This window comes from Pelecanus crispus, chromosome 10 (genome assembly GCF_030463565.1).
Source record: "Pelecanus crispus isolate bPelCri1 chromosome 10, bPelCri1.pri, whole genome shotgun sequence".
NCBI lineage: Eukaryota > Metazoa > Chordata > Aves > Pelecaniformes > Pelecanidae > Pelecanus > Pelecanus crispus.
The window spans coordinates 6,074,734-6,094,530 of record NC_134652.1 but is presented as its reverse complement, the minus strand read 5'-3'; the positions used below and the strand labels follow the sequence as shown (position 1 = coordinate 6,094,530).

The following is a 19,797-nucleotide window of genomic DNA, read 5'->3' as shown; positions in this document are numbered from 1 at the left end:
ACATCTACCTGTTTTTGAACACTTCCAGGGATGGTGACTCCACCACCTCTCTGGCCAGCCTGTTCCAATGCTTGACTACCCTTTCCATGAAGAAATTTCTCCTAATTTCCAACCTAAACCTCCCCTGGCGCAGCTTGAGCCCATTTCCTCTCGTCCTAGTGCAGACGAGATCTATACCTCCAATCTAGGAGTCGTGTATTTAAAATCAAAACGTCCAGCTATGTCCTCATGTGCACAATATTAATGCATCAGTCTTGGACTGTAGTACGAGTACAACAGTTCATTGCACAGATCCCCAATTACTCCAACCACATCTTGTACAGAAGACTGCGTTTTACTCCATGCAAAGTGGAACACCGTCAAACTCCTTAAATCGACACCATAAAGTCGCTGTTCCTTATACATCCCAATTCATCTGCTCTCCCTTCTCAATCAGCAGGAAGACAGACAGCTGTACAGTACAAACCACTAGTACTGCGTTTCCATCAAAAATCAAATACAAACGTTAGCTTAGGCACTTGCACTGCTCACAATCTGTGACTAAAGAAGGAAAATTTTCAAAGGTTTCCAAAATCCTGCGACTTCACTGTAAATGAGTATAGCATATATGTGCTCTTCATAAGACACTGCTTATATAAAGCAGCGATGCTGTGCCTCGCCTCCATTTCTAAACATCCTAGGACAAATGATTTGCAAAGAAAATTACAAGCAGAGGATAAAAACCAGTGGCTAGCTCTTCAGCTCCTTCCTTTTCTTCCCTTCATTTAATCTGCTTACCTGACATCAGTTTAACAACAGTTACCTACAGCCTGTCATTCTTCCACACTAATATCATTAAGGGAAGGGAGCCTCTAACATCTCTATTAAACCGGAATAAAGCAAAGTCTTCGACATATAATGCCTCTAAGTCAAGCAGGCATTACTGAAAGTACTTAATCTGCAAAGTCAGTAATCACCCACCCTACTTTACCACTACCAATCGCTTCACAAGAGTAGTAGCATTATCCAGACATGTTTTAAAGCTTAGTTTTAAAATTTGTTTCCAGTGTACTGTTTCAGTGAGGGTAAAGCGGAACTACAGAATTAATGTCAACCTGATTTTCAATTGCATTACATTTGGCCACTTCCAAAACAAATATACACAGGAAAAGAAATATAAAATAAAATAAACCCACTTGCAATTAATTCATTAAATTATTACTCTCTCAACACAGAGCATTACTTACCTGCTGGTGTGTGTGTTCTAAATGTATATGTACAGGCTTTCTTCTTCTCCCCACCCCCTGTCCTGGTAATTCTCATACTGGGCCACGCTAAATTATCTAAGCACATTGACATGTACAGGTTTCTGGAAGACTAAAATGTATATTCTACCAAATCACACTCAAATCAGATACTCATTAAGTCTAAGCAAGGGAAGAAAAGGAGCTTTTGTGAAAAACACAATTATAATACTCCCACTACATTTTATTCAATTGCCATTATTTGAGAATGAAAACTAGATGCATCATGAGAATCTTATATTCTTGATGCAATCATTTTCAAATAACAGCACAGGCCCAACAGAATAGATACCACATTATGATAAATAATACAAATGTATAGTGGCTACTGAGGTTGGCTCCCAGTTTTATATCATTTAATCTTCATATTTTAATAGTTTGCTGGCTACTTTAATAAACTGACTCATGTATGGGCTTTGTTTAATCCATGTATACAAAGTTCACATTTTTATTAAAACTTACTACAAGCAGCTGAACCCAAAGTTTCTTAGCAAATGATATCTTCAAAACTGGGACTCCTTCTGCCATTATAGTCAGATTTGTTTCTTTTCTGAAATGTCCTAGTAGACTAAATGCATTCTTTTTACATGTCTTGAACTATGTAGGTTGTAGAATAGACAAGGGATGCTGAATTGCAGTGTCTCAACATGAACAAATCATCCCAAACTTTCAAGTATCTCCAAAGAGCAGAGCAAGTAATCAGAACCTGTAGTTCAAACTGGTGATGTGACAGCCTTTAGGACGATTGAGGTGACAGAGGCAGTGTTTTCCAACTCACCCATTTGCTTCCCTCAAACTTAATATTCTCTTTGTTTGGCCAGCAGATGTAGATGATAAACGCAAGCTGGCAAGGGGCAGGGAGGTGGGGAAGACAGACAAACATCTTCTAACAAAAGGAGAGGGAGGGATTTGTTATTTGTTATTTTCAGAAGACTGAATCATCATGGTCACCTGTAGCGCAGGCCACAGTAAAGCTGAAATGTTTTTTCCTTCACAACCATCACTGCAGGGAGCCTCACAATTTTTTGGCTATTTGAAAACTAGCTGAAAACACTGCACATTTTTAGCACACTTTAAGGAAAGAAAACACTGCACCTCTTACTCTAGATTTCATGAGCTTTGTATCTTTCCACATGATTAACAGATGTATTTGGTTACATGTAAATGTTCAGCAAATTTCTATCAATATTCAGTACTCTGAAATTGTATCATAATATTCAGAAAGCAATCATATATTTACAAAGAAAAGATACCACATTCACAAGATCTAAAAAACACAGAAGAGAGATACCCTTAGGCACTCAGGTCTAAACAAAGTTGAAGGTAACAGGGGTTACAAAGGAGGTTTGGTGACAGACTGGTTATTCTAAATGTTCTGTGGATTCTCCTGACCTCAAAAATCTGCTACCTGGCTCAAAATTGCTGCTAACCTAGTTTCTCACTGGTTTCATCAGCAGAGCAAGTCCTCTATCTCTAACAAAAAACAAAGAGGAAAAACCCAAGTACAGCCAAGCCCACGAAAGCATGTTATCACTGCCTACAGTCACTAAGCAACAGTTCCACAAATATGCAAACCTAAAAAAGGGAGAATTTTAGTCTACTGGAAGATATACTGTAAACATGAGATAGGCAGGTAACCAAACGACAAACCATTATCTGACAGCCTTGAAAACCTCTCCATGTGAACTGCTTTTAAGCCAACTTGTAATAAATACCACATGCAGCTAAATTTAAAAAAAAAAAAATCCTAAGCCTAGTTAAATAGTAACCAACTTTCAAATTTAACCATATAAAGTCTGCATTAAAATCCAAAATGACAGTTACAAAATATTATATCACTATGAACACTGTCAAATGCTGTGAATAATACTACACTAAGGAAATAAGTAAAAACACACTTTACCTTGTATCTCATTTTGGGGCATGAATGAATGTAGAAACCCATGTAATAAAAACAGAGATCAGGAGCTTTTTCATGAAGTTGCCTAGTAAAAGCAATTTCCCTGTGAAAGGAAAGAAGAGACTAATTACTTCTGAATACAATTCTTACATTCATTTTACCTCTTCATATTGAAATATTTTACAGCTACCTGGCTCTTGACCTATTTAAAGGACTAGACTTCTATCAAATAAAAAATGAAGATAATAAAACTAATGCTTAAAATAACCCAAAGATAATAAACTGAAAATTAATGCTTAAAAAGCAAACAAACAAATCACCAAAATGCAAAATACCATCTCAGGCTTAAAAATACTTTCATTCTTGTGTTTTGTTCTGCCAATTGACTGACTTGAAATTCAAATAAAAGTGACTAAAGGGCCTCTGTTTAACAGGTTTCTTGTTAATATTCATGTACATTGGAATTCTAACAGAAATCTGGCCCAGCTATTGTACACAGACTGGTTAACATGGCTCAGGAAAACATCAGAGTATTTTTAAAAAACAAGATTCAAGGATAAGCCTCTTGTTTGTTCTCTTATTACCATTCTAGCAATTTACATGTAAAAACATCCATCTTTATGCAACAAAAGGTACTTTTCACCTATCCCATGTTTGTTTGTATGATTTTCTTTCTTATTCTGAAAGACATGTGTTAATGGATTCCCAAATAACTTTGCTTTTTATTTTACTGGCACAAGGAAAATAGCATTATTACAAAGATTCTGCCAGTGTTTCCACTATAACACTCATTTTTACAGCATTTGTAACTCTGCAGTTTACATTTGTACCAAATTCGATACAAAATGGATGTTGGTTCTTATTTTCAATGTCAAAGGGGTAAGAGGATATGAGCACGTGTATATAGGAAGCACATACAAATACTGGGGAGGGGGGTTATCACTTGATATTAAGTTAGTAATGAAGATGTTGAAATACACTGAAAACCTAACATTTCAGCTGCACGTAGTCTGCCAAGACTATCATGGGTCCATGGTAACTCTGCATCAATATACATCCATTCCAAGAGGAGAATGTCTAGAAATAACTTACTCCATATCTGAAAATCTGGGTAAATACAACAGATTCCAGAAGTGAGATTTATGTACTCCCAAATATCTACAAATATGCACTTTACATATATAATCTTTAAGACATGGCAAAAAGTTAAAGAACCTTACTGTTTTGATGCAGATTATCCTGGACCTAATTAAACAAATACCTTTCTGCAATTCAAAAAGCTAGAGCACTACAGGGAAAAAACATTATCTTTGCGTTTCAAGATCTCTTAAAAACTCTTTCCAATTAGATTACACTGTCTGATTTCATAAAACGAAAAGAGTCAAAGTGAACAGAAAGTGAAGTAAACAACCATAATGTAATGAAGTAAAAATTGGGCTGCAGCAGCAGTCACCATGGGCAACAAAGCTTTGTGCAGCGAATTAGTGCACGTGATAGCAAAGCTCGCTGGCTTAGAACTACTGCCAGTGTCCTCACACGCACTGGTGTCTTCAGTGACGTGGCCTAGGTAAGGACCCTCAACTCAAGTTCTTGCTCTACCTTCCATTTACCTATTTGGCCAACCCCACTCCAGGCAAAGTCTTACTGGGGGGGGTGCTAAAGCATCCTTCTGTTTCCTCTATCCAAGAGTGTGGGCTGTGATCCAACGCGAGAGAATCCTCCGACTCCATCATTTTAAACCAGGACCAGCAATCAGCTGTCACTGCAATGCATAACTTGCATCCACCTGCATTCGTTCTGCCTAAATCCCTGTGGAAAAGGGACTACAGGCTTGCAATTACCTTTGTGTAAAGCCTTCAGTTATGGTGCATATCTAGAGAGTTATAATGGCTGTTAGTGCCTGGTAAGACACATTCATTTCATCAATACAAATTTCAGACAGTATTTCAGTGCTACATAAAGCAATTCCAAAAGAAGTTCAAGTACTTGTCCTCTTACAAAATAGAGATTATGAATACTATGTTTGTCTACTCTTCCTGATTTTCGGTAGTAGGGAGAAGGTTTAACTTTTTCCTGCAAATAAGAATAAGAATCACTCAATATTTCTTGATTTTTTTTTTCCTTTGGTAAGACTGGTATTCCACAAGTAGCTGCTTCTCCCCTCATTCTTTACTTGCATGCCTGCATATTTCAAATGATCTTCAAATCCCATCCTCTCTATGACTTAGCAGCAAAAATTCTCAAAGTAGCATGAAGTGGAAGTGACAGCACCGCATTGCAGTTTAACCTCCTTGGAGTAAAATTGGCAACAGCTTTGAAGGTATCAGATTCCTTTGCAGCTTCCTAAATCCTCCCTAACTCTCAAGTTTTCTTCCCCTTTTTGAAAGAAGAAGAAGGTTGGCTCCCTCTAAGACTGTTGGGAACTCATTTTTATTGCCTTAAACGCTGCAGAATTTATAAGGTGCTTTTTCACTAGTTGAGCCACGCATGCATGTTGCACTGACAAAGTTTTAAATTTATTATGTAGAAAATTTAAAATCTTCTCAAGAACTCATAAGCATGGATTAGTTCAGTCTATTATTACATAAAGTAATGTGATACATACAAATACTACAAAACAACTCTGAGGAGGACTTAGTATTTTATGTTATATGCTCACCTTGCATGGAAAAAAATAATATCAGTAATTTCAAGTATCTAGCATATGTAATAAAATACTTCTAAAAAGCTAGACCACTAATAGACAGAAAAAAGATCAATTTTAAATCGGAGGAGTCACAACTTTTTTTCCACATTCATGAATTCTGATTAATTTTATAAAATCACCAGTGCCACTGAATGCCTCAGAAAAATGACAACTCAGACTCTCTTAGACATAGACCACTGGAGATGCTACAGCAACAGCTACATCGATGCTCACGATGACTTTGAAGTTAGCCCTGATTTGCGCTGGAACTGGACCAGATGACATCCAGAGGTCCCTTCTAACCTAAAGTCTTCTATGATTCTACAGTCTCTCCTTCGTAAAGAACCATTCTAGAACAAGGTGGGGAGAGCCAACAGGAAGGCAGTGTTATCAGCTCTTACTAAAGGTGACATACTTGGAGAGATTGCACTCTAGGACTTAACTCATCTAAGAGCTTCCCAGAGAGTAGGAGGAGGTCCTGCTCTCTGGCTCCCTGGCCATTCTCAGCTGCATGTTGTGGCTCCGTCACAACTCTTGCACCAGCTCTGGTGCTAGGTTCTTCACTGAGCCAACTCAACTCACTAACCAGGTTGCTAAAGCAAACAGTCTTCTGCTCAGTAAATTAAACTGGCTAAATACATGGTTGCTAGAAGGCCAGCATACAGCAGAGATGGAGAGGAGTGATTGCAGCACCTCATTTCAGCAGCAATAAACCACTAGACTGATGTCAGCAACCTAACACTGAACTTTGTGGGAAAAACCCTTTGACATATGCATTTGAACAACTCATGTAAAGATTACTCAGAAATCACAAAATTCACCACTGCAAAGAGAAGAATACACCCAAAAGGAGTATTAAAAGAAAAAAAAGATTCTCAGGAAATCAAAACATCCTAATCAAAATCAAAACAAATTATGAGTAATTAGACTTCTGAGAGATCAAATTGCACATGGTTTATTAGTTATCACAAAAATATATGCAGTAACTGTGATAAGAAGAGGTTTCCTAAAAATAGTGTTAGTGCTTTACGTATTTCAGAAGTCATGTCGTATTTACCCACCCTGGTGGGTAACACTAAACAACAGCTAAGAAACTCCACCTATAGAGAAGATGCCTCTCAAAAGGATGCCTTGGAGAAAGAAGAAAGCTGGATCTCACAATTCTAGCGCTACTTTCATACCTGAAAGAGCGTAGCGCAAATCTCAACAGGTAAAGACTTTTGCTAGAACTTCTCAAACCTAGGGAAACTTGAAAATAGACATGTCAGGCACGAGGCTCAAACCCAACTGCTTCATGAGAACCTCCCTAGGAACACTACATGTCTGTGACCAGCTTACTTCATGCAAACAGAGAAGCAAAAAAGCCAAGAAAAACATTGAGATGCACAAATATTTCCACTTGTTTAGGGCTTTTTTTCCTTATAATAATAACGGAATCATAAAATTGGTTAGGGAAGAAAACCAGTAACTTGCAATTTAGCATACAAGTCTTATGCACAGTGAAAAGCATTACTCACTACTCCTACTGTTTTGCAAGTCTAGGTTGATAGTTAACTTAAGGCTTTAAAATTCTTAATATTACTCTCACCATCAGACTTTCTAAAGACAAGGATAATGAGATTAATATACCTGAAAAATATACTTAGTGCTAGTACAGCAGGAGACTACTAATTCAGAAGACAATGGTTTTTAGGTACTCTATTATTTATGATCTCAGTGTGCATGAAACTCTAAAAGTGATTAATTTCATTTGGTGACTGGGCTAAGGAAAACGGTCAAAGGAAAAATTATTTCTATTCAAACAAAAAAGGGGCTTTTCCTGCTGAAACCAAGCAATACTAAATTATTTTCAGGGGCAATAAGAACTAGGTATTTCATTTCTGAGTGGTTTTTTTTATCTTTAAAAGTATTTAGCTAACTAGAAAGATATATTCCTATTCAAGGATGACAATTAAAAATTTATTTGGAATGCAACCAACTGTAGAGAATTAAAAACCCAACCAAACAAAAAAAAAAAAACAAACAACAAAACCCACCACCAAAACCCCACACAAACACTGTGCTAGAGAGAGTGTTACCAGTATATGTTTAGACTGGAAATAAAAGCTCAAGTTTAGGGACAAGTATCAATTCTTACTATTATGCCTAACAAGATAACAAAAATGTCCTCTTACCGTAATGCAGAGTAGACTCCCAAAGATAAGAAAGAATAGTCTGGATCGTAGTACAGATAGACGGAGGACACACAGTAGGGCAGGATATCAATTACGCCAACAGCAATTATCTTCCCATCCAGCCAATACTGCTGGTGGAAAGAACCATAACCACATTCCGGTCCATTTGGTGCATTCTCTGCCTAAGCAAAAACAAAAGAGGGGTGTAATTGTCAGACAGGTAGACTTTCAGCATAAAAACAATTTTAGAAAGGATTTTAAGACAAAAGCAAATACTATGACAAATTACTCCTGCTATCCGTGTTTAGAAAAAGGAAGAAAGGAATTTGAGTGGTAGGGAAAACAATGTTTGTTGAGTGCATAATTCCAGACCTTCATTGTGCTCATGATCAGTAACGTCTACATATCACCCATGCCAAACACAAATCTGCAAACTGCCTCTGCCATCTAGCATTTATACTACTGAAATGATAAAACAACAATGTGATTCTTCAAGCTATTAATGCATTATTACATGCAAGCAAATTCTGCAGATATTCTTTTTTTTGACCTACTTTTCAACAGGAGACGAAGCCGAAAGGCAGGAAGGTGAAATGCAGACATTACATTACACTATGCTGGAGTTTCCCAAAGCTGGCTGGACTGCCTAATTCCTCCAACATGGTGTGTCACAGCAGTGACCCTACTGTTTCCCTCCCCTGCGCCCCCAAGTACTGGAAGCACTTTGGCCACAGAAATGCAGTTTCTCAGAGTGGCCATTAAAGTTGCTTGAGAAGAACATTTATAAAAAGTGAACACCTTACTCTTCACGTGGGATTTACTCTTTATGACCAACAAAACAACTTTTCTCTAAGAACCTGAAACTGTTGCAACAGAAACTGTGGAGCTGCTTCTTTGTCAGCTCACATCAGAGTATCTTCAGCAAAAACACCAAGGAACTCGCTAGTATTGGGTACTGTGGTTTTGGATGCGCAGTGAAATATGCCTCCGGACGGGGTAAAGCACCTAGAGCCAGAAACTGATGCTTCAAATTAAGAAGAAAATGATCTCCTAATTTAAACTGTATTACACAACCAACTTTGGCATGCGATTTTCTCCCACGTCAAGTTTACTTTAATCCTGAATTCCACTGTGCTCAATTTAATTATCCATCTAGTCATGTTTTTCACTGCATTGCCAGATCTTCTGAAAGCTGCTTCTCACTCAATAAATCTGACAATATTGCCTACTATTACCAACTGTTTTGCATTACAACAACAGAAGGTGGGTTTAATCAAGTATTTTGATACAGTAGCGCAGACTGAAGAGATGATGGGCAGTAGAAGTTATTCTAATTGGTACCACATGTGTCAAAAGAAATCAATCACGTGAACAAAAATCATTTCAACTGACTTACCCAACCAGTAAGTCCCAAAATAAAGGCCATATAATAAAATGTTTGCATTTTCATATGGTTTTATAGCATAAAACTAGATTTGGAGCTACAGATACTGTAAAGTAAAACGATCCAACGTTTGAGAGCTCAACCTGCAGTATACGAGGATATTAGATGCGGATACTAGCACATTAAACTGGGTTTCCTCTCATTCAGGTAAAGCCTACTTATGCAACGTTACGGTTTCATACAATATCCTCAACTTTTCAGTAAAGCCAAATGAAATCACATGGTCAGTAGCAAAACTTTTAAGCTGGGACACAGTCAAGTAAGAGATTTTCTCAAAGGATTACTCAGCGCAGGTTAAGTTCTCCTCTCAGCTACCAGGGAGCAGCCAGTGACAGAAAAAATGAAATATCTCCTGCAAGCCAAGGAGAAACGTGATTGGTAATATAACACAGACTTGCTTAAATAAGTTTCGGTTCAAACAGATTTTCTTTCTTTGTCAAAAACTCATCATACAGGATTGAATGAATGTTGAAAAAGATAGTCTAAGCCAACATGGAAAAGATTTTCATTCAAAGCAAAGTCTTCTGAAGTTAAACGAACGCTTTGTCTGTCCATGACCCCAAATCTCCAAATGGCATCGCATAGGTTCATTCAGCCACCAGACCTCTGCAAACTGAAGTATTAGCATCAGTTAAGAACTTCTAGTAAATTATAAACTACAGTTATTTCACTAATGTAATTACAATGAAATGTCATGAGCATAAAAGAGGCTATGTTCTGCAACAAACGTAATAAGCACAGCACTGACTTCAGGCAAAATGTTCAGGGATTTCCATTACATTAAGTAAATAACATTTTTAAAGAGAGTAACGTTTTCCTCCTCCTTGAAAAGTTTTCATACAATGTAATCCTTTGTAATGCGTGTAGGTATTATATTTTCCCCAACTTCTCAATGAATACTTGGCTCCTTTAACCTGATTTCTCATGTACCATCCAGGCAATTTGACGTGAGGCAGGTCTAGAATATTAAACATTTTCTTGAAGCAGGTTATACCATTTCACACTACTCCCATGTCCACCTGGGACCATGTTTGTCAAAGGTGATGTAAAATATACCAGTGACATCAGGTGAGCAAGCCCCACCAGAGAGAGCTTACCTTATCTACCCAAAATAACACCCTGGAATCAATCCAGAGGGACCAACTTATTTAAAGTTAACAATTTATACTCAACTTCAATACAATGAATTTATAATAATCTGATGATATTGAAACAATCAAAAAAAAGAACTACTAAATCCAAGACAAAAATTAAAACAAATAATTTTCTCTCCAATGTTTAGACTATAAGGCAGAGAAAAATACAATATATTCCATCACACGTTAATTCTACCTGTCTTCATATTCTGCTAGCTAATGATTCCATGAACACATTTGATTGCTCATATTTTATAACACGTTAGTAAAATTTAAATATTTAATAGCAACTGTTATTACATATTGCCTCAATCAGTACACCTCAATGTAATAACTGCTTATAATTGAACTTCAATGATGGTGAGAGCACTCAATTTTCTTCAAAGCACATTGGTCTTTCTCTTTACTTTTAAGAGACATTTCACGACTTTATTATTATTAGTAGTAGTAGTATTAGTATTATTAGTATTAGTATTATTATTATAATTATGGAAATTGCATTTGTTAACCCGCCTGCCAGACCAGTGTGTAACTGCAGGAGGCACGGCATACTCACCTACCGAAAATGGGTCCTGACCATACTAACAGCATGATTATTTTTTCTCTGGAAGGTTTAATGAAATTTCCTATTTTGAACTTTTCCATTTTACCTTCTGCTGTGGATCAAGGGAGGAGGAAGACATGAAATCCATGCTATCCCTTACACAGAGGGGAAAAAAAAAAAAAAGCCAGGAAACCCTTGACTTCTACACTCCAGTGGAAATTATTTGCCGAAGAAGTGAAGTGATTAATTCCAGCAGTTCCTTTCCCAAAGGCACACACACCACCTACCATACGGTAGATTTCTATCTCTTGGTTAGCAACGTATTTCCTTTTCACTACTACGTCCTCCTTTCATTCAGGATTAGTGGAGATGCTGTGACAGCAGCCTACAAATACAGGCTGTGTCAGCAGAGAGGTAGCACTGCATGCTTTCATTAAAAAAAGTCAGCAATGCACCCTCGCAGCAAAAAAGGCCAAGAGCACCCTGCGCTGCACCAGGCAGAGCGCTGCCGGCGGGTGGAGGGAGGCGAGCTTTCCCCTCTGCTCAGCACTGCTGAGGCTGCATCAGCAGCGCTGGCTCCAGTGCTGGGCTCCCCAGTGCAAGAAAAATAAGAACTTACTGGGGCGAGTCCATAAGGGCCGTAAAGATGATTAAGGGGCTCGAGCATCTGAGGTATAAGGAGAGCTTGAGAAAGCTGGGACTCTTCAGCCTTGAGAACAGACGACGTGGGGGGCAGGTTTTATCAGTATGTAGAAATACCTGATGGGAGGGAATGAAGATAAGGGAGCCAGATTCTTCTCAGTAGTTACCACTGACAGGACAAGAGGCAACGCGTGCAAATTAAAACGCACGAAATTCAATCTGAACAGAAGGAAACAGGTTTTAACTAAGAAGGTGGTCAAACAATGGCACAGGCTAGCCAGAGGGCCTGCGGAGTCTCCATCCTTGGAGATATTCAAAACCCGCCGTCCTGCACAACCTGCTCTAGCTGACCCTGCTTGAGCAGGGGGCGTTGGACGGGGTGTTCTCAAGAGGTCCCTTCCAACCTGAACAATTCTGGGATTCCGTATGAAAACAAAAGCAAATCAACTCACTGCATCAAAATGTAAGACACTGTCTACAGCGCTAACTTCTGTACCTTATTGGAAAAGTATAGTGTTTGGGCTATACTGTCAACTATTTAATCAGGACAGTGATAGTAAGCTTAAAATGCTAAAAAGATTAGTGAAGCTGTGAAGGTACAAGGGACTTCAAGCAAGAGACATCATGGTGATGTCTACACCACTGTAAGGAAAAAAGCAATTTGCTCACTAAATGAAGTGAGTTTTGATTTAGTCCTGAGCAGTGCATCGAATGTGACTAAAATACAACATTCTACAGAAGATGATCCTGGGAATTACAGACCTGTAACCGTATCATTTGTTACTACATCTCCTAAAAATTAACACATATCAATAAGCAAAATAAAGTGGAGCAGAAGCTGATGTGCTTTTCGAAGAGCAAGGACTGAGATTCAAAAATGCCTTTCAGTTCTTTAGGATTCAAAAGCATCTCAATATGGGTAAAAGCAAAGTGAGAGCAAATGGTCATTTACATAATGGAAAACAGCTCACTCTATCGTGCTGGATTGATTCTGTTCTCCATACTGGTACGTCAATCACTGAAGACTGAACAATGTTGCAGCAAACTGAGATGATAATTCAGGAGCGTTAAACAAGAGCTGAGTGTAAACAACTACAGAAAGATCCCATAATACTGAGTGATTAAAAAGGCAGAGGAAACATCAAATGTTCATAAACACATGGAACATAAATGCATGGGGAAAAAATACTGCTATATACACACATCTAAAACAATGGGTATAAATTAGCAATTCACTCAAAAAGATGCTTTTGAGAGCAGTTTTATGAAGTTGTTGATTTAATGCTCAGCATCAGTCAAAATAGAAAAAGACTAAAGAGCAATTAGAGAAGGATTTGAAATCAAAAAAAGCCCAAAGAAAACCATCATTTGACTGCATAATGCCACGGCGCATCAGAGTACCGAGGCTCGTTCCAACTGTTGTATCAAGACGACATGGAACAACTCGGGAAGGACAAACGCAGAGATGACTACTAATGATGCCCATACAACCACTGGCCCAGCACACCCCCCTCACTCTCTGAGCACCAAAACCTAGGAAACCACCCTCAGCAGTTCAGATTTTCCCTGTGCCCTTCCATAAACACTCCCACTTCGGCAGCAGCATGGTACCAGGCCACACCAGTCTTTGGTTAAGACTCCTCCATGCAGTTCTCCTATACCAAACCATTACAACCATACCTCTCCAAACACGGTAGTATTTGCACATGTGAAGTGGTAAAAAGGCAAACGTTTAAATGCAGCTTCTCAGACAAAAAGATCAATAAAAAACCTCAAACAGTTCTCTCTACATTATCCTGTTCACTGCTAGAAAATTGCCTAGTTTTCTGCTACTATAGACCATATCATTTTTTAAACTATTCATTTTTTGTGCCAGAGCCCATAGCCAAAACTGAAACAAAACAGAATAATAAAATGAAGAAATAAAAAAAGAGACAGGAAGAGTTTGGGTGTTCGTATTATTTGCAGCTGATAACAATATTAAATATTAAAAAAATTACAAATTGAAATCATGTAAGATTTAAATTTGATTTTAAATTATTTTTGTTCAGAAGAGTAAACAGACTACATACTAGTAGATTTGCTTGTGGCAACTGTTTCAGAATAAAGAATTTCAAGAATGCCTTGGCCTCTGATATACAACCCCTTTTATTTAACTTCATCTAATTGAAGACATCTGTAGTGGTGCCACACAAAATTTAATTCAAGCTTCGAAATGTCAATAAAAAGTGTCTGTAAGAAACAATACTGGTATAAACCTGGCAGGGAAGTGTGCATCAACATATACGTAGCCATACAAAATTAAGAATATAATGGCAGTCTGCTGCCTGAGTTGACGAGGTGATAAAAGCCCTTTTCCTATAAAGTCTAATGAGCTCTATTACTCTTCAGCTTTCAGGAATGTAGAGGCCAGTGGACTCAGCAGAGAACAGCAACAAACTCTCCACACATGGATTCATTCAAACGGCGACATATCAAATTACTAGCGTAATTACTATAACCTGACAATTTCATTACAGTCACGCGGTACTTAACTCTTTAAGACTAACAAGAAAGACACTGCAAGAAATCCGCAGCAGTTCAGTTACTTGAAATGAAGCAACAGCATCTCTCCTAAACTTTTAACTCGGATTGTAGTGATATACCAGTTCAGTAAGTTATTTAGGAATACATTTTTTTCCTTTCATAGAAATACATCAAGAACAGAAAAGACACAGCACTTTCTGCTACTGTTTCTTAATGCAGTGATATGAAATTCAGTGGTAGCTTATCATCCAGTGGAGGAGTCGTCAGACTCCTTTGAAAACGCAGCGTTGTCTTCCTTACCAGTCGGTGATGATACAAATATTGTGACACCCATCTATACCACCTATACCATAACGGTTAGCTCTCTCCAGAGAGTGAAGAGGAAAGAATACATTCATTTCAAAACCAGCATGTCGAACAAATGCATACCTCCAGAGGAGAATCACAGAGGAATCGTGTGAACTGGGTCAAGGTAGATTCATCAGAAATACGTGCCCAGGAAGACAGTCCAAATATGCAAAGCAGAAAAACAAGAAAAATATTAGCAATACTTCAGGACACATTAACAGTCAGACAAATACAATCTTTCAAAACCATGTATTTGACAAACACCATCAGATTTTAAGAGTTAAAACCAAATTTCCATAAACCATCTCCCACTTTCTGTTTAGAAGTACAGATATAATAATTAACCATCCGAAGTACTTCCTTCTTATAAAAGAGTAAGATTTTTTTTAAAATGTGATGCAAGAGAATTATCACCTTGTAATACAGGTTCTGTTTCTGGTGTCTTTAATTCAAAATTACACATTATCCTTCTCTGTGACTGCCTGCAGCAGGGAGTCTTTTCCCACCGTTCCACTGGTACGTGCCCCATCGCTAAAGCAAGGGGGTTAGAGCCCTCATGGTTCTTAGTATAAATTGATTAAGTCTATTTACATTCAAAATCATAAACAAGCCTGTTTTAAGTCTAAAGAAGAGGAAGAAGAGGAGGGGGGAAAAAAAAAAATCAACTTCCTGAAAGTGCAAGTATTTTCAAAACTCAATTCTTTACTCAATACAAAATTATGCGCTGCAGATAATCAATCAAAAAGGTAAGGTTTTAATGATCTGGAGCTTATTCAAGATTCTAAGAGTAATAAAATACAATAGTTATTTATTTACCATAATTTACTTATTTGATACAAATACTTCCTTATTGGTGGATTCCACATTAAACATGTTACAAAGTTCTGGAATGTATCTAAGCCCGAAACACTCCTTTGTTAAAAAGCTAGTATGTGTTACAGAGTTTAATCCCCCCTCTTGTAATAGATGGATGATTTAATAAGTCAGCAGTTCACAAACTGCAAAGTAATAGTAAATAGGAACTTTTAATTAAAAGCTTGATAAAAAGACTATATACAGACAAAAACTTGATCGTTATCAAGATTTTCTTGCCAAGAATTCTATGAATTTCTGAGATTAATTAAAGAAGATTATTCTGTTTAAAGGGGAATACAAAAAACGGGGTGATTACTTGTCAGTCGTCCCATTTTTCCCAGGGAAGGGGAGAAAAGGAAGGCAGGCAACAATAAAAGGTGCCAACACTGTAAGCTGCTGACTTAGGATGGAGCTCCATATACAGCCTAAGTAATTAAAACTTTCTCTTTTCTTCAGAAGGTGCTCTAAAGCAGATTTTAGAAATAAAAACACAGCCTCTGGTAGATAGACATATGGATCTGCAAACATTATCTGGACCATTCTCACTGTAGCTCAAAGTGAACACAACCTTAACCTTCTCCAAGACTGGGTCTGTAAGCGAGTGCATCTGTTGATGCTAAAATAATCAAGACTTTGCAGAAGTCATATTTTGGATTTTTCCCCCTCAAAGACATAGCAGTAGCTGATCTACAGATGAATGGTAAACTTTTGGATACAGACTTTATGGAAGAACACTGAATCTCTATAAGGTGCTGGTGAAGACGGAATTGTGTATTTCCTATGATTAACCATTTCAGATCTAATCCCCACCATTCTAAACTACTCAGTTTGGAAAAATGAATAACTGCGATATCTTAATTAAATTCTAGAATTGTTATTGATTTGGTGGATAGGGAGAGAGAACAAGAGGGAAAAAAAAGTAATTCAAAATTTGAATTATTGAGTTATGTTCCCATAAAAAAAGAACAGAGAGTTACAAATTCCTGTGCCGTAAGTGCATCAGTCCTTACAGCCAGTGATTTTAGAATGTGCAGGCTTCAGAAAAAATAAACCACATGTTACTAATTTTCATGTCAGAAGACCCCCAATAGTTCTTAATCTGTAACTTTAGCTTTATAGTGCAAGTTAAACCCTATGGGTGAGAAAACCGAGCCAACGATACTTTTCAAATAGTTTTATCCATTCTCCAGACTCTGCTGCACAAGCCCTTGGCTTTGGGGGTCAGGGGGAACTTTTTAAGTGTACCTGAGCATAACTGCTGCTTGCTAGGGAGTATATACTGTTACAGCTATCTCTACTGCTGGCTAGAAAAAAAAAAAAAATTATAACTGCACTTGGATTTGTATCACAATTTTATGGAGGAAAAAAACATTGCAAGTCTTGTTACATATTATTTCACCTGTTGATACCTGCTAAAGTTCTCAGGTTAGACAATTTTCTTAATCAAGTCCTACAAGCCTGTGAATCTTCTCTAGAAGTCAATTAAGAAATGATTACCCTAAAACCCAACAATTTTTTGCTGTGGGTTTGTTGTAGTTTTTTGGTTTGTTTGGTTTTGGGGGGGTTTGGTTTTCTTTTTGTAAGGAAGAATTAACTGACACATAGAGCTGGAGAATTTAATAAGTATTTTAGATCCACTGGCCTCTGCTGTTATCTTCTCAACCCTTACTCTCCCCTCCCACCCCCAAATTCACAGCACTTTCATCATAACCCAGGACTATACCTAGTCTATACATTTATTTAAACTGCAGTAAAAGTAAGATTCAGTTTCTACATTAACAACCTCATTTCATACTGCAAGATTATTACGAACACAATTCAAAAATGATTCACAAACCATGAAAGAAATACAGTCAAAAGCTGGTGTTGCATGTAAAATAACTCAATCTGTCACACAAGCACAATTAAAACTCCTTTCACAAAGTCATGCTTTTCTAATTTTAATTTCAAACTGAACTACATAAACTTCAGTCTTTTAAAAAACTATATAACGTATATATGAAATCCACAAGATTCTTACTTTGGTGCAAACTAATTACAATTGCCTGAAAGATCAACAGAACAACATGAAAGAAGTTCAAACATAATTAATAAAACTAAGAGAGGAATACATCACTGAGAATTAAATCAAAGTGTGGGGGGGGGAAAGGCAGAAAACAAAAGGAAGATTTGATTCAGCCCAAAGCTACTTGCTCAAGTAAAACATGTGCACAGCTTTAAAAAGCTGTAATAAAACCAGAGTGTTAACACCTGCTTCCTTTTACAAGTGGGGGAAGATATCAGGTGCTCACATGGTAAATCAGAACGTTTCACCTGGTAGCTCGGTAACTTTCTGAAAGCAAGGGTTACTGACGTCACACGATGACATCACAGCCTTCTACAGGAAAAAACAGCTCAGAACCGTCGTCACCGGCAACTGTAAAATTATCTGAGCTCTTCAATGCGAAGATAGCACAGAAAGGCGTTCATTTATAATTTTCCCTTTGACAGAGTTTGCTCATATTTGCAATTCACTGTCAAGGAAAACTGAGTATTTGCCCTTTTCCTTTGAGTAAAGGAGGAGTGAGGAATGGATATGGGTAGTTGTTTGTTTGCTGGTTTGGTTTTTTTTTAAATCTAATCTCTGAATGCAATTAAAGTAAACCAAGGCATTGGTTCCTTTTTGGTTTTGTTTTTCATAAAGGTGCCAGGCTCATAACAAAATAAAAAATAACATTATCAGTTTCCATACAGAAGACGAGTCATACAACCTACAGTTCCAGTGTATGAAGCGAGTTTATTGGCTCTTCCCGCCCTCTTTCCAAGACCAACATAATGAATGCTTCCCCACCTTTGGAACTAAAAGTGGCCAAACAAATCTTAGTGCACCCACTAACAAGAAACAGGCCACAAAAAGATGGCATTCTTTCTAGAGGGCTCCTGGCATCTCCCCTATATATTCATTTTATAAACAGTTTTTCCTCCTCAAGTAGGGCAATTGCTAGCTATCTTACATATGCAGGGAAACGAAGAGGTAGGATCCTTGTAGAGAGGAGAGAGGTTTCTTGGGGTTTGCTTCTCTAGAAACTCCTTTCCAGGTCAAACTCTTTTCCTGGTTTCTCCAGCTCCTCTTGGCTTCATGCAAACCCTGCACGAGTGTGTAGGACATCCTGCCACCACCAAAGAGAGGAGCCACGTCCCCCTTTTCAGCTCTATTCCTTTCAAGACATTGACACTTCTTACAGGTTCAGGATAAAGAGTTTTTTACTCTCAAACATTAACATGTCCTTGTTCATCAACAAAAACTGCTTCTAAGGCAGTTTACTTTTTAAAGAACTTGGTCTGTAGCCATAAGCACACATCATCCTAGGAAATGAGTTAGGATTTATTTTGTGCATTGGGCTGCCATATTTTAATTGACTTAATTCTCTCTAGCCAAAACAGACTAGAATCAATATTAACCATAAAGTTGTGGAGTGAAAAAAGTAAAAAATAAACAATAAAAAAAATAAGTCAAACTTTCAGTAAGGCTAGAAGAATCTATTAAAAGACCCCCCCAAAAAAACAATAGAAAGAAACTAACTAGGAACAGATTGAAATTAAGCTGAAAAGTGAACACAATTCTGTAACTTTCTGTAAAATTTGGGAAAATGGGACAAAATGTAGCACGTTAACCAGGCAAGATGGTGCTGAGCTATCCTGCTAGCCTTGAAGTAGGCAATATAGTAGAGCTAAGTTAGCAGAGGAATCAAAGACTTAGTCTGGGGCTGGCTCTATTTAGCATTTTCAAGTGAGTTACAAAAATATAGGAACGCTAACAAAATACAGTTTCAGAGATACCCAAAGGTGAAGAAAGAGCTTTCAAAACATAGTGCATAAGGAAAGAGAGGATTTAAAGTTTAAATGCATGCCTCAAATGTAGTGTTCAGTACAATAATGAATGACTAATGAAACAGAAATACTTGCTGATGGGACAGAACATACATTTCAGAATTGAAATTTCAATTCCCTTATGGAGTGACAAAAGTCACTGCGGCTTTGTCTGCTCAGAAGAAACTTACTCTCAAAATAATGGAGATCTGTCAGTCTTACAGTAAAGTTATTTTTAATTTTATACGGATTTCTACAGAAAACAGTGTCAAAATCAGGAAAAACATTGTAAACTGTTATGCAAAAAGAATCTTAGGCTCTTATAGGCATTTCAAGAATAAAATCCATGAATCCGCAGCACTACAGTCACGAGGGCCACACAAGTAAACAGAAGGAACCAGGCTGATACA

At 37.6% G+C, this 19,797-nt stretch overlaps 1 protein-coding gene across 5 annotated transcripts in view; it reads right to left on the bottom strand.

Annotated features, from left to right (window-relative positions):
• The window catches only part of ATE1 (arginyltransferase 1), an 87,099-nt gene that overhangs the window by 48,058 nt on the left and 19,244 nt on the right, over positions 1-19,797 (bottom strand). For 4 of the 5 annotated variants that reach the window (XM_075717395.1, XM_075717397.1, XM_075717396.1 and 1 more), the window contains 3 exons: positions 14,765-14,797; positions 8,044-8,225; positions 3,187-3,286 (listed from right to left, as the gene is read on the bottom strand). In XM_075717395.1, coding sequence (XP_075573510.1) covers positions 3,187-3,286; positions 8,044-8,225; positions 14,765-14,797 — 315 coding nt within the window. The remainder of the gene's footprint in view (positions 1-3,186; positions 3,287-8,043; positions 8,226-14,764; positions 14,798-19,797) is intronic. The other variant, XM_075717398.1, reaches the window with a different exon arrangement.